This window comes from Sinocyclocheilus grahami, unplaced genomic scaffold, assembly GCF_001515645.1.
Source record: "Sinocyclocheilus grahami isolate Dianchi unplaced genomic scaffold, SAMN03320097.WGS_v1.1 scaffold324.1, whole genome shotgun sequence".
Lineage (NCBI taxonomy): Eukaryota > Metazoa > Chordata > Actinopteri > Cypriniformes > Cyprinidae > Sinocyclocheilus > Sinocyclocheilus grahami.
The window spans coordinates 590,388-605,566 of NW_015505503.1; the positions used below are offsets into that span (position 1 = coordinate 590,388).

Sequence of the window (15,179 nt, forward strand, 5' to 3'; positions counted from 1 at the left end):
CTAAACAATCGACGGTAGCCATTGACTTTTATAGTATGGGAAAAAAATACTATGGAAGTCAATGGCTACCGTCAACTACTTGGTTACCCAACATTCTTCAAAACATCGTTTTTAGTGTTCAATAGACTAGTAAGACTCCAGTACTGTTTATATGTAATATATACAGTATAGGTACAGTACAATACAGGCATCTCTTCAAATGTGAACTGACCTAGAACCGGGTTCCTTCAACTCAGTCAAACATTGAGATCAGAACTCTGAGAATAAACTTCTCTCCACATTACTTTTTATTTAACATGAGATAAAGTGACTGGGCTTGTTAAGTCTCTTAACAAAGCCTAAAGTTAACAGCAGCACAGAAATATTTGAGTTGTTTTAGAATGCAATTACATTTCAGAAATATTGGAACTGATGGAGCTGAATTTATAGTGACTTCATTAGTAATTTACAGCTCAGAATGCTGCACATAACACCAAAAAAACACCGTAACAATTTCAATGTGGAACAATTTCAATGTGGACCGTTTGGTCTTTAACAGGGAGAGAATGGTGACAACAAAAATGCATCTCAGGAAAGAACATCCTAGATCTGAAGCACAGACACTGAGCAGCACAGTTGCTGCTAATGGCCGTACCTGAAAAACAGAGCAACAAAAGATGATTATTAATACAAGCATGGACATTTACAACCAATAAAAGACATGTCCGAAAATGTGGGATTAGAACAACAATACATGATCCCTTCTGAATGACAAATAATGGGGGGAAACAAATCATTTATAGCATGTATAACTGCTGATAATTGAATCAAAAGTATTTAACATCAATCATATGTGTATCCTAATAAAGTTCAACATGATACAGGTTATCTAGACCCGGATCAAGAGGTCTCGACTGATGTTTAAGTGAATTAGGATTCTCTATTAATACAGGTCCTGGGTCTGCCGCTTTTTTTAACGAAGAAACAAAATCACTCACTTCTGGAACTCCCACTCTCTGTTGTCCAGAGGACACACCTGTCTGGTCTTCAGCCAGCGAGAGATGCAGTGGAAATGAAACGCATGCTGCAGAACCAAAAACACACAGTAATAACACACCCGAAGAGACCACAGTCCACACTTTTGATTTCAGCAAAACAAATACAGGCCTAGTTGGTTGGTGTAGATGTGTTCATACTCACATTACAGACTCCCCAGGCCACTGTACACTCCTCTGATGTAGCTGACGCCTGATTGGCCTGACACTCTATACCTGAAGGAAGATGAACCATGACAGCTCACTAAATAGCAGTTGAAAGTGTGTTAAACAAGAAACTACAATAGAATAGAGTCAGATGAGACCAAACGGGAGCTGATACTTACAGAGGTCCATAATGTGATTCCTGCAGATGGCACAGTTGTCCACCACAATGTCCCACGCCCACAGAGCAACAGCATTCCACTGCAAGAGAAACACAGTTCTGGAATTAATTCAACCGATCAGGTCTCTCAACACAACTTCATGGCAATTCCTAACTATTTCACATTTACTTACTCATACAATGTGTGTTTTTGTACAATTAGATTACCCCCTCGGTGACAGTTATGTTTAGTGGTGGACATTTATGCTGTTTTTTTCCCCCCTAAACTTGGTATGTTTTTGTACGATTCACATCACAATGGTTACTAAATAAAAGTTGGCAAAATAATTACATTTTCCAGTGAGACTGGGATCCAAATAAAACAACTGTTACAGATCTACAATCCATACACACTCAGAAAATACATGTCAAAATTGAGTGAATTTACAAGGTAATATCATGGAACTTTCATGTGTATATATATATATACTGTGGTACTAAATGATTACCATGTTCATTTTACTTCAGAAACAGAATGGAACTACCCTGATGGATGTTTAAAGTGCTAGAAGAATCAGACGCGTCGGAATGTGATCGAATCGAACGTTTAGAACGACTACGAAGTCATTTATCCAGTGGCCTGGTTTAATAATCTCTCGGATTACGCAGCAGAAATTACTAGAGATCAAATCAGAAGAGTCAAGAACGCCCAAGTTGCATGTGTCGACTTGATATCAGGTTCCAAATATTTACGGGACATATTAAAAGCTGGCTGTAATCATAAAAAGAACGCAGGCAAGTGATTAGCATAGATAATGATGAGCAACAGCAGCGCCGCCGATGCTAATCGGGGATTATAAACACGCCGCTGTGAAACAGTTTACATTTGAAAGAGACTAAGCTGTTTAAATGTATAATATACCTAACATCATTACTTAACACTGACGTCTCAATACTGTACCTTTTTCACTTCAAAACGCTTTTTACTGGCTCCACTGTTAGCTCCACCCGGGGTGTCTACATCCATCGCGGCCGCCATGTTTGCTAATGTGATCTCGCGAGAGTGAGTGAGATCGCATAGTTCCTTAGTTTAATAATCAGCGGACTGGTTGCCCGTAAAATAGAGCAAGGCTGCGCTGTTTAGAATCCTGCTTATATTAAAACATATTAACATACTTGAAAAGTTGGTGTTCGCAGCACATCGATGGTAAAGTAAGCTCTACTGTATTACAGGTAAGTGAAAAAGAGCAGGTTCCACCGAGATTTGAACTCGGATCGCTGGATTCAGAGTCCAGAGTGCTAACCATTACACCATGGAACCAGTTAGTATACGAGGTGGAATATTTAGGTATTTAGTTTCGTGAAGATAAATTCTTGAACAATTTTTTATTTTTATTTGAAATGACACATTCTTAACATTTATGAGTTGCGCCATATATGGCAAAAGACAACAACGTTTGCTGGAATGTTTCACATATTCAAAATTATTCTGTTCTGCCCTGAAACACATTGCGCATTTAAGAACTATGAGCAGTGAATGTAAATACTGAATACAGTGGCAAATTCGGTGACAATATCTTTATCTGCTTTACTTGTAAACAAACAAACAGCAGTAATAACACCAAATTTATTCACCAGACTAATATTTCACATTATCCTCGACCTCTTAGGCCCAATCCCAATTCTACCCCTTAGCCCTCCCCCTTTCCCCTAACGTTACCCCCTCCGTTTAGCGCGGTCACGTGAAGGGGTAGGGGTGTCTCGATTCTCTTTTGGTTGTAGGGGAAGGGGTGGTTGTAGGGGAAGGGGTAGGGGAAGGGGTGGTTGTAGGGGAAGGGGTAGGGGTAGGGGTGGTTGTAGGGGTAGGGGTAGGGGAAGGGGTGGTTGTAGGGGAAGGGGTAGGGGAAGGGGTGGTTGTAGGGCACGTCAACCGAAGGGGTATGAATTATCTCAGCATAAACCGGCTACAGCGGCAACACGGCTGCGCGAGCTAACAAAAGACACATAATGTAAGCATTTTTGGGCATTAATAAAGATTTTAACGAAAAGTAATCATTTGTTTTATGTTACTTTCAATCGTGAGTTCATATTTACGGTCATGCTACTCAAAGAAATGTTTGCAAAAAATTGCTCAAGTTTGCTAACGTCATATCATTACAGACTGCACGATAGTGCCACAACATATTTTCATGTCTGATCAGGGTGCTAACCACCATAGACATTGAGGGGGGCTAGTCCCCCCCAATAATTATAAATCGCTAAACCCTTTTCTCAAATTTTGCCAATTCGAGAGCGAGACAGAGAGAGAGAGATGGAAGTTGCGTGTATGCGCGTCTGTGCGTTTCTCTTTTTAGAGTGAGTTTACTTCAAAAACAGAGATTTTATCCTCTTGTTGCTGGAAAATATAATGTAGCAATTCAGTATTTAAACTGTTATTAATAAAAGACGTGGGGCAGCGTTGACAAGTATCTTTGCTCCTGAATGTGTGAGCTGCGTGATCTCTGATATGTGTGTGTGTGTGTGTATGTGTCAGTAAGCAGCGCATTAATATAGAACGATAATTAAAGGCTCTAATTCACACCAGCATAGGGGTGTGTATTGACCAAGCAGCAACATCCCGCTCTCTCTCGTGAAGCCAACAAGGAAGTGATTTAAACTGTAATTCATCAACTGGCTGCTAGAGGCTGGCTGCAAAAGGGAGTCAATCACATAGACTCCCCATGTTAAAATGCCCAACTTTACAGCAGAAAAAAAACGTTTACAGCCTGGTTCAAAAAATTATTTTGGTCTATATAGTTAATTTTGCCCTTGATGACAACTGTGAGGGGGTGAATTTTTTTTACAACTCATCTGTTTAAATTATATTAAGCCTTAAAGTTTTGCATAATTAAGGGCGTGGCCACTTGAGGGACAGGTGGATTGCCGCTGCTGTCACCACCGTCGAGCTAGGTGGGCATGGCTTCAGCAACCTGCTCCCGCCTCTTTGCCCATTTTCGATTATCCGGGAGTGACGCGCGGTGATGCGCTGCCAAGATGGCGACAGCCGCCTCCGCCCAATTTTGAGCTTCAAAAACGCTCTTCGGAAATCTACGGGTGACGTCACTGACACTACGTCCATGTTTTTATACAATCTATGGTATTGACGTATGATGATGTGTGATGGCATAGTAGTGGTGTCCCAATTCTTAGGGGAATATTTTCACCCCTACCCCTTAACAGTCTGTTTCAAGGGACCAGAGGAAGGGGTAGGCAAAGGGGTAGGGGAAGGGGTATAAAATAGAATTGGGATTGGGCCTTAGTTTAAATTAAAAACTCCAAGGCTCTTATCCTTGATGACTTAATCCTTGTTAGCCTTCCTCTTTTTCTCTTTTTTGGCCTGGTTGTTTTCAGGGCCCGCACTGGTTTGAGTTCATCAGGCTCATTTTTCTTTAGTGCCGCTGTCAGTTTGGTCTTCGCTGGTTTAGGATTAGGTTCAGACAGTACGGGTCTGGTCTTTGTTGTGGTCTGCATGGGTTTGTTTGGTGTAGGGGCTTTGGTAGTGACGGAGGCCTCGTTGAAGGAATGAGCATTTTCTCCAGAACAGTACTTAAAGATGGCTGCCTCCATCATGGGCTGACCACGCAGCTCATAGGGGTAACCGCACACAGCCTCAACCCTCAGACTCACATTTTTCAACCATCTGAAAGAAAGAATGTTGAGATGATTGATAGACGAACAGACGGACGGACGGACGGACGGACGGACGGACAGACAGACAGACAGATAGATAGATAGATAGATAGATAATCTCACACCCTAAATGGCAGTAATTTGCAGTCACACATTAGCGGATTTTTGTTGAGGGTGAGGTTTTGAAGTCCAGTAAGAGTTGAAAGGTCAGGCAACTCCTCTAACTGATTCTCTTGCAGAGACAAAGACAGCAGACCAGGACCAAACCCTGCCAGAGACCTCGTACTCATCTGTGACCACAAATCAAACAAGGAGTGAGAGAATGGACATTTTCTATTTATAAGATTAAGCAAGGATTAACTGTTGTTTCTTTATCATTTAATGGAGCATAAACATATCTTGTGTAGTTTGTCATTTAACCTCTACCTTTTGAAGACCCATTCTATCAATGTGCAGGTGCTTTAGACTTTCAGCCACCACCCGAAAGGCCCAATCCAGCGAATCAGATTTCTTGAGAAGAGGAGCTCAGACAAAAGTGGGGCATGGCCTAGTGCATCACTCGGCACTTCTATTAGCGCTTTAGCTTCAAGATGGACGTCCAGCTTGGGAGCTGGATCCAGAGCTTTTGGCACTATGTTTGCGATGATGTTATTGTTGAGGTAGAGGCCCGTCAGCTGAGGGACTGGGGAAAGGAGCCCTGAAGGTTCTAGTTTAGCTATAAGGTTTCTCTCCAGATGCAGCTTGAGGAGTTTGGGGATGTGAGCCAGTGTAGCTGAAGAAGGAAACCGAGTGAGTTTATTGCCTTCTAGGTGAAGGTACATGATCTCATGGGCACCCTCAAAGGTTTTTGCGTCCAGGGAGGACAGATGGTTGTCGGACAGGTAGAGGTACATGAGCCCCTTCATGCCCCAGAAAGTGCCACCCTCGATCTCATGGATCTTACAGCTGACCGGGTGAAGGGACACCATATCTGGGACGCTAGGGAAACTGTTGCTAGGCAGATAATGGAAATGGTTGCCCTGCATGTCAAGCAGAAGAGTGTTGCCAGGGAAACCAGCGGGCACTTTAGTGTGGCCACGGTCCTCACATGTAGCGTGCTAAACTGCAGCATTGATGGTGAGAGTAAAGAGAACAGAAAATGTGTTGAGATGGAGATACAGTATGTATTAGATTTAAGGTATTGTTCACCCAAAAATGAAAATCTGCTACAGTTTACTCACCCTCAGGCCATCCAAGATGTAGATGAGTTTGTTTCTTCATCGGAACAGATTTGGAGAAATGTAGCATTACATCTATTGCTCACCAATGGATCCTCTGCAGTGAATGGGTGCCGTCAGCAACCGTTTGAATTAAAAAATGCCTCAATGATGAATTTGTTTCTAACAAACACACAGCTTTTCACTTCATAAGACTTTAACCGTTGTGTGGATTACTTGTGGATTATTTTGATGTTTTTATCAGCTGTTTGGACTCGCATTCTGACAGCACCCATTCACTGCAGAGGATCCATTTGTAGCGTCTAGACCAATCAGACACACAATATATATTTTGTTAGTTATATTTAACAAATACTCTGTAACACCCCTCAGTCAACAAGCCATATGATGGCCTATGGACCCTTCCCCCGAAATGCGTCTTAACAGCTCAGAAAGGCAGAACAGGCCTCTGGTTCCATGGCAACCAATGCTGATATCACTGGTTTCATTGCCCAAAGGAATGCGGGTAGAGAAACTCACTACATTTTCCATAGGAAAGACACAATGCACAGTAAAAATGGACTCTTCTCTAATTAATTCATAGGAAAACCTTTCTTTGAATGAACACGCATATCCTTCAGGTCATTGTGTATGTTGTTACTGTCCTTGTATATTGTCTTTTATATTGTATACTGTTTTATGCAGGCTTATGATGGAACCACTTGTTCCTGTCATCTTACCTATATGTAATCCTACCATGTTTAGTATCTATAAATTTGTCTTCTGATGATCTAAACGAGAGTGTATATTATATGTTGGTACATAGGCAATATATTAGTGTTCTGAGAATCTTTAGTAATTTCGACTCAAGTTCCATATGCAAATTACCATGCTTTCACACAAAGGGTAAAAAAACTCCCCAGTATTTCCAAACTCCCGCTTGGAATTTCAGCCTTTCTCATTGGACAAGCTCATCCTGAGAGGCGTGAATCTTGTCAGGCCTTAAAGGCCTCACATCAGTGACCCGCCTCCAGTCTGCGGTTCTGTTAGATTCTGAGAAGATGTGAGCTAGAATGCTCCTAAGGACACCCTAAGTTCACGCCAAGCCTCGGGCCTTGACTTTCCATTCACCAAGATCATCTGACTCAAACTGGTACTTTTCCATCAACCAACTTCAGCAAAGATCAACTTGAGCCTTCAGAATGCATCAAGACTCTCTGTCAGACAGACAAGACGTGCAAGTATCAAACTTAGTCTTATTAATTGATACATTAAGTATCATTTGCACCTTTTTACAAAGGTGTGTTTGAACTAAGAAGCTGATGTTTCCTTCAGGCTGTAGATCTGCTAAATATCCAATGGTCCCATAGCTTCATGCTTTATTTCTCTTCTCTTTACTGCCTAAGCTTTAATCATGTTCCTATACCAACTGTATGTGTGTGTATGTTAGACTAGTTTAAGTGTTTATGTAGTTAAAGTCTTACTTGTATCACACTTGACGTTGTTCATTGTTTGCTCATAACTGGAGTCCCTAATCATGCAGATTTATGCTACATGCTCTGTGTAGTATTGTACAGTAAGAAAGTTATTTCCCTTAACCAGGAAATTAACGTTCTTAGAATTGACAGACAGTTGACCCTGAGAGGTCAAGTAAATACTTACAGCGGATCTAAATATTTATAATTAATTATAACTAGTTATGATTAATTATTCATATTTCCCCTTTGAGCTGATTCGCTACACATTGATAAGCAAGTGATGTAATGCTACATGCAAATTTTCATGTTTGGGTGAACTATTCCTTTAAGTTTATTGTATAACAGACAAGAACAAGGAATCTATTAATTTATTAATAAATTACTAAAACTCCCTCCACCCTTTTCCAACCCTTTCTCACCGCACAATGACAATTTTTTGGGCATTTGTTCTTTTTCTTTGGCTTGGCACCACCTTTTCTTGCACTCCATCTTCTTTTTTACCTTCCTTTTCTATCACATCCGGCATCAGCTCATCATGTGGTCTGCAGCTGAGGTCCTGTTGAACATTTTGTAGAGGTTTATCTGAGAGGTGTAGCGGCCAAGCACAGGCCCCATAGAGCTTGATTCCTGAGCTCAGCGCCCATCTCTTCAGTCCTTGCAGTAAACATGTACATCTGATGGGGTTCCCTGAAGGAAGTGAATGAGAGCTATCACTCCGCAGTTTGATTTTGATATATTTTAAATGAATAAATCATATAATCTCCAGAATTACAGCCATGTGAATAAAAGACAATAATAATAATACTACATGCAAGACAATTTTAGAATAAAAAGAATACTCTAAATTCAATTTAAATAACTTTAATTAAGATTAAGACATTTTAATAATTTTCATGATTAATCATTAATCCTTACTTTATCTTTACTCAAATAAAAAAACAGATTTTTAAAAAGTTCCAAAGTTTTCCTAAAGTTTCAGTAGGGAATGAATGAAAAGTGGTTCATTAGAAATGCCACTGAAAGAAAGAAAGTAAGAAAGAAAGAAAGAAAAAGATTGTTGTTGTTGTTGTTGTTATTATTATTATTATTATTATTATTATTATTATTACATTGTATTGGCTTAAGTAGCATTTCTAATGAACCACTGCTCAACTGTCCAACTGAAACTTTAGGAAATAATTATATTATGGTTCATATTAACAATAATTGTTATTATTAATATTATTGTTGTTGTTACTTCCATTATATTATTATTTCTATATAATTCAATTATATACTGATATTATTATTAGTTGGACAAATATAATGTAATATTAAATAAAAAAAAATTATAATAGTTGTTGTTATTAAATTACATTACTAATATAAAAATGCATATAATAAAATTTTATATTACTGATTTATTAAATATATAAAATATATAAATACAATTTTCAGTATTTTCAGTATTTCTCAGAGGGCGGGTTTCAAATATAACTCGTTTGAAGTAATGATGCTTCATATAACATTATCGAGAGAAACAAGTGTTAATGATAAATCCCCTGTGATGTTTGTACTGGCTACTGTATACAGGCCACCAGGGCACCATACAGACTTTATTAAAGAATTTGCGGGTTTTATATCCCAGTTAGTGCTGGCTGCAGATAAAGTTTTAATTGTTGGTGATTTTAATATCCATGTTGATAATGAAAAAGATGCATTGGGATCAGCATTCATAGACATTCTGAATTCTACTGGGGTTAAACACGTGTCAGGACCTACTCATTGTCGAAATCATATTCTAGATTTAATACTGTCACATGGAATTGATGTCGATGGTGTTGAAATTATGCAGCCAAGCGATGATATCTCCGATCATTATCTAGTCTTGTGCAAACTTCATATAGCTAAAACTGTAAATTCTACTCCTTGTTACAAGTATGGTAGAACCATCACTTCTACCACAAAAGACTGCTTTGTAAGTAATCTTCCTGATTTATCTAAATTCCTTAGCATTTCCAATATCTCAGAACAACATGATGATGTAACTCTGAGAAACAAGAGTCTCTGGTCTGATGAACCTCAATTCCAAGCATCATATTTGAAGGAACCAGGCACTGCTCATCACCTGAAGAGTACCACCACAAAAGTAAAGTGTGCTGGTAGCAGCCTCATGCTGTGGGGCTGTTTTTCAGTGGCAGGGACAGAGGGACTCGTCAGAGTAGAAGATAAGCTCAATGCACCAAAATATTGAGTTAGCCTTAATGAAAACCCAGTCCAGAGCATTCAGAACCTCAGAGTGGGCAGAAGATTCACCTTCTAACAGGACAATGAACCTAAGCACACAGCAAGAGTGGCTTATAGATAACTCTGTGAATGTCCTTGAGTGGCCCAGCCAGAGCATGAGCTTGAACCCAATCAAATAATTCTGGAGAAACTCGAAAATGTGCATTTGCTCCCATCCAACTTGATAGAGCTTGAGAGGTGAAGAGGTGAGGAGAAGAATGGCAGATAATTGCCAAATGATGATGATCAAAGCTTGTCGCATTAAACAAAAAAGACTTGAGACTGTAAAGGTGCTTCAGCAAAATATTTAGTTACATAATACTTATGCAATGTACTTATTTCAGCTTTTTTATTTTTAATACATTTACGAAGTTGTGACTGTTCTGTTTTTGCTTTGTCACTATGGTGTATGGAGTGTAGATTGATGTGGGAAAAAAAGTAATTTAAAGCAGTTTAACATAAGGCAGCAACATAACAAAATGTGAAAAAATGAATGGGGTATGAATACTATCGCAAGGCACTGTATATTCCTTCTTAGAAAAAAATAGTATCTGTGAGGATTTCCAGTCAGAATTTAGACCGTATCATAGTACTGAAACTGCTCTCATTAGAGTTACAAATGACCTGCTCTTATCATCTGATCGTGGTTGTATCTCTCTATTAGTGTTATTGGATGTAAGTGCTGCGTTCGACACTATTGACCACAACATTCTTTTGAATAGACTAGAAAACTTTGTTGGCATTGATGGAAGTGCATTAGCATAGTTCAAATCTTACTTATCTGACCGCCATCAATTCGTAGCAGAATGAAGAGGTATCATATCGATCACAAGTGCAGTATGGAGTACCTCAAGGCTCAGTACTAGGGACGTTACTTTTCACGCTTTACATGTTACCCTTGGGAGATATCATCAGGAAACATGGTGTTAGCTTTCACTGTTATGCTGATGATACTCAGCTCTATATGTCTTCGCGGCCCGGCAAAACATACCAACTGGAAAAACTAATGAAATGCATAGTCGATATAAAAAGCTGGATGACGAGTAATTTCTTACTGCTAAATTCTGAAAAAACAGAGATGTTAATTATAGGACCTAAAAATTCTGCACGTAATAACCTAGAACACTGTCTAACACTTGATGGCTGCTCTGTCAATTCTTCGTCATCAGCTAAGAACCTAGGTGTGCTATTTGATAGCAATATTTCCTTTGAAAGCCACATTTCTAGCATTTGTAAAACTGCATTTTCCATCTCAAAAATATATCTAAATTACTTGACAAGAATACAAGATAATAAAAAATAAAGTAGTTGCAGAGTTTGTTGTGAAAATAATTATACTTACTGAAAGGTTAGTGTTTTAACAATCTAGATACTAAAAGCATCGGCAATGCTGTATTCATGATTTACCGGTGAGGTTGAGGCTGCTGAGCTGCGAGGACATTTTGAGAGCCTGTATGTACGGGAGCTGGTTGTAGCTCAGATCTAGGTGAGAGATATGAGGAGACAGAGACAGAGCCCATTCTGATAGGTCCTGCAGGGCCATGTGGTGCAGAGAGAGGTGTGTGAGCTTTGGCATGGACACACTCTCCTCCACCAGATAGGTCATGGGGTTAAAACTCATATCTAGGTGAGTCAACTCTGCCAATCTGAGACAAAAAAGAGAAAACAGTGAGTTCTGAAGGTTTGCTTTATACCAGAGGATATTTAACATCAACAACAATTTGTCAAAAAAAAACAGTTGTTACCTGGTCATAGTTTTGGTAGGAAAGTCCTGGAGTTCATTATGGTCCAGGTTTAAGTGTGTAAATACAAGAAGACCAGCAAAGGCTTCTGTCGCAAGATTATTTAGAGAGTTATGGCTCAAATGCAACAACTGGATATTCAACATTCCCTGGGAGACAGATATTTGGGAATTATTCAGGAGGAAAATTATTCATATATCAAAATGGTCTTACAGAAGATTATCGCATAGAGCTTCCAAAACAACCAACAAAATATGTGTCAATTCAGACTGGACAGATTATTACATAGTGTAATGGAACCTTTGATATTCTTTGAGAGAATTCTAGAATTCACTAGAAAATGATGATATACATTATCATTTGAAAGTATGACGTTGGTAAGATTTTATAATGTTTTTGAAAGACGTTTCTTATGCTCAACAAGGCTGCATTTATTTGATAAAAACTTCAGTAAAAATAGTAATATTGTGAAATAATATTGCAATTTAAAATAACTGTTTTCTATTTAAATATTTTGGATAAAAGCGTCTGCTAAATGACTAAATGTAAATGTAAATATTTTTTAAATGACATTTCTTCCTGTGATGGAAGCATTTATTTGAAACTGGAATCTTTTGCAACATTTGAAATGTCTTTACTGTCCCTTGTACTCTATTAATGCATCATTGCTAAATAAAATAATTAATTAATCTTACTGATCCCAACTGTTGAACGGTACATGGAATGCCATGTTGGGGAGGTAGACTAGCTGGTTATGAGTGAGGGAGAGCAGATTTAAAGAGTTTAATGCAGCAAACGCTCCAGGGTGGATCTCTTCAATGCGGTTACGGTTTAAATACAACTGCTTCAGTGATGATAAACCGTCAAATGATTCCTTCAGGAGGAGAAATGAGTAACAACACAGCTAAAAACACAGATTCCAAACCATCAGCTTTAGAATGATTATACCTCCATTCATCAAAAATTAACACACTTCCACATCTCAAAGAAAATAGCTGGCATATTCCTGGTTGAAGACATCAATATCGTTGCCAGGTCAAGCTGCACCAAAAGTGAAAGTCCCTGGAACGCCCCCTCTCTTACAGACTGGATACTGCATCCACACAGGTTCAGGTGGGTCAGGTAGGGTGTGTGTTTGAACGCACTTTTAGGCAGTTCCCCAAGATTATTCCTCTTCAGGTTCAATTTCACTGTGATCTGAGATCAAAGAAATTGCAAATACTGCAAATGAATAAATTGATCCACATGCTCGTAATAATGCTAACATCCTATTGGTTAGTCAGATTATGTCGAAAGGCATTATAAGTGTTAATAACCCTGAATACCAACTTTTACCCATTAGGAAGGAAGTTCAGGAAGGCACAATATAAAATGAGAGTCCAACTGAAAGCTCAGTCTGTTATAGTCATGCATAGTCAAGTTGTTTGATGGTGGAGACCATGCACAATCTGGATGCAAAAGCAAACTTCTGAGGGATCAGATGGTAAACTATGATGATTATATTAAGACACAAGCATAATGATTTTTATGTGATGCTCTGTATCGGATGTGTGAGATTCTTCCTTGCGCACGTCACTGTGAGCTTTGTGTCATCACAGACGCAGACATGTGGGCATTTCGCAGTCTGACCCGCAGGAACAGAGGTCATTACGAAAAGAAGGCATGCTGCCTCATGGTGCTGACCTCCTCCAACTGAAGGGATACAATGTAAACTAAAGTAAACTGATTATTATCTGCATTTGAACACAATGGAAAGATCGAAATACACTAACAAGATGATGCAAAGTTTCACACAATACATATTTAACAAATACTTTTAATAATTTTTTGCTTATTTTTACATTTTCTATACAGATGCAGTAGGCCTATCTTTCATGTGTAAAAAAAAAAAATAGCATGTCCATTTACAGTGGGTATAGAAAAGAATCACACCCTTTGCAGCCTGAAATGAAGATGGACACAGTTTTTGTTTTATCTGCTGTATTTACAACTAAATACAACTGTATTTACAACTTATAACATCCAAGTGAAAGATATAACACCAACATGCCAGAAAAAAAAAAGGAAAAAGGAAGTCACTGGAAAAAGGATTGTGTCAGTATTTTGTTGAACCACCTCTTGCTTTAATTACAGCCTTTAGTCTGTTGGGATATGACTCTGTCTCTACTAACTTTGCACATCTAGACTTTGCAATATTTGCCCACTCAATATTTGCAGAACTGCTCAAGTTCAGATAAATTTGATAGTGAGTGTTTGTGGACTGCAGTCTTCAGGTCATTCCACAGATTTTCAGTGGGGTTTAAGTCTGGGCTCTGACTTATGGAGGCGGATTGATCTCAATAATAATTCATGCAAAAGACACGATGCACACATACGTAACCCAATTCACATGCGTGAAACCCAATTCACGTGCACGGAAAAAATATCATTTTTTTGCGTGAATTATTATTGAGATCAATCCGCCTCCATACTGACTAGGCCATGCAAGGACATTCAAGCCGAAAGACAGGCTTGGAATGAGCGAATGTAACATGATGAGGACGTCCTGCCCAATGAGCATAACCTCAGTCTTACCATTACTCAGACAACATTTTGGGTCATCCAAATTATTATTTATTTATTATCTCAGAAATACAAATTGAGAGAAAAGAAACATCCACATTGTTAATGTTTAAAAAAAACATGAGAACAATTATTGTTACAGTCCTTGTAACCTTTTAAAGATTTTATTCCTATTTCAAACCAAACACAACAAATACTTATGTCTTTAAAAGCCATAGGTAATTTCCTTGCATTTTGACCTCTGATCCAATCCTGCCCTTTACACAATTAACACAGTGGTACCACATTTCACAGCGGCTCCAACCTTTAGTGCATGAATGGAGAAAGACAAATAACTAGGCTATTTTACCAATTTTCATTTTTTAATTCTTAAAACATATATGCTCATTCAGAGGTATTGAGCTGAATGTAATCTATTATTTGCCTAAACAGAGAAGAAGAAAGAAATTACAACAAAACTCACCTCTATACGACACTCCAGAGTTATATAATCCCAGAATGGTAAATGGTCGATCATGAGGATCAGGACAGTTGATGACCTTAAAGAGATGGTCCTCACTGCAGATGCAGAACACAAGATCCAGGGAGCGTGGTTGGATCCAGATCCAACTTCTCCCACCTTACACATACCTAAACCCACCCATCCCCCGCCCCAGATGTGGATCCAACCACGCCCCCTGGATCTTGTGTTCTGCAGTGAGGGGCTACTGACCTTCAAAGCAAGCACTTCTAAACCTGACAGTGATTAGGAAATATTTTCTTGATCCCACAAGTGTATTACTTTCCATTACAGTTTTGTTTAAACTTACAACTAAACATGACTTTATTTGCAGATCGAGCACCTTCCTTTCACGTCTGCTGGACCTTCAGTCGCGGTCTCCACTGGACTGTGCACATGAGAGAAATGACCACCTGTATATATGCATCCT

The 15,179-nt window shown here is 38.9% G+C and overlaps 1 protein-coding gene, 1 non-coding gene and 1 pseudogene across 2 annotated transcripts; all 3 read right to left on the reverse strand.

Annotated features, from left to right (window-relative positions):
- Window positions 1-264: 264 nt before the first annotated feature.
- On the reverse strand, window positions 265-2,396 carry rbx1 (ring-box 1, E3 ubiquitin protein ligase). The gene is made up of 5 exons (XM_016294813.1): window positions 2,300-2,396; window positions 1,361-1,439; window positions 1,180-1,250; window positions 978-1,063; window positions 265-634 (listed from the first exon to the last, which is right to left on the reverse strand). The coding sequence occupies exons 1-5, from the start codon at window positions 2,375-2,377 to the stop codon at window positions 622-624; spliced, it is 327 nt and encodes a 108-aa protein (XP_016150299.1). The 5' UTR covers window positions 2,378-2,396; the 3' UTR covers window positions 265-621.
- A 191-nt stretch (window positions 2,397-2,587) lies between these two features.
- Window positions 2,588-2,659, reverse strand: trnaq-cug (transfer RNA glutamine (anticodon CUG)). Its single transcript has one exon. It is a non-coding gene; the product is annotated as a tRNA-Gln (tRNA).
- A 1,979-nt stretch (window positions 2,660-4,638) lies between these two features.
- Window positions 4,639-14,894, reverse strand: LOC107602283 (chondroadherin-like protein; annotated as a pseudogene).
- Between the last annotated feature and the right edge of the window lie 285 nt (window positions 14,895-15,179).

Bases quoted from the DNA above. Each gene is read 5' to 3' on its own strand.
- rbx1 (XM_016294813.1), bottom strand. From the start codon at position 2,377: ATGGCGGCCGCGATGGATGTAGACACCCCGGGTGGAGCTAACAGTGGA. The intron at 1,440-2,299 runs GTACAGTATTGA...TTTCTCTTGCAG, and splicing joins AGCGTTTTGAAGTGAAAAAG to TGGAATGCTGTTGCTCTGTG. The intron at 1,251-1,360 runs GTAAGTATCAGC...ATCTTCCTTCAG, and splicing joins GAATCACATTATGGACCTCT to GTATAGAGTGTCAGGCCAAT.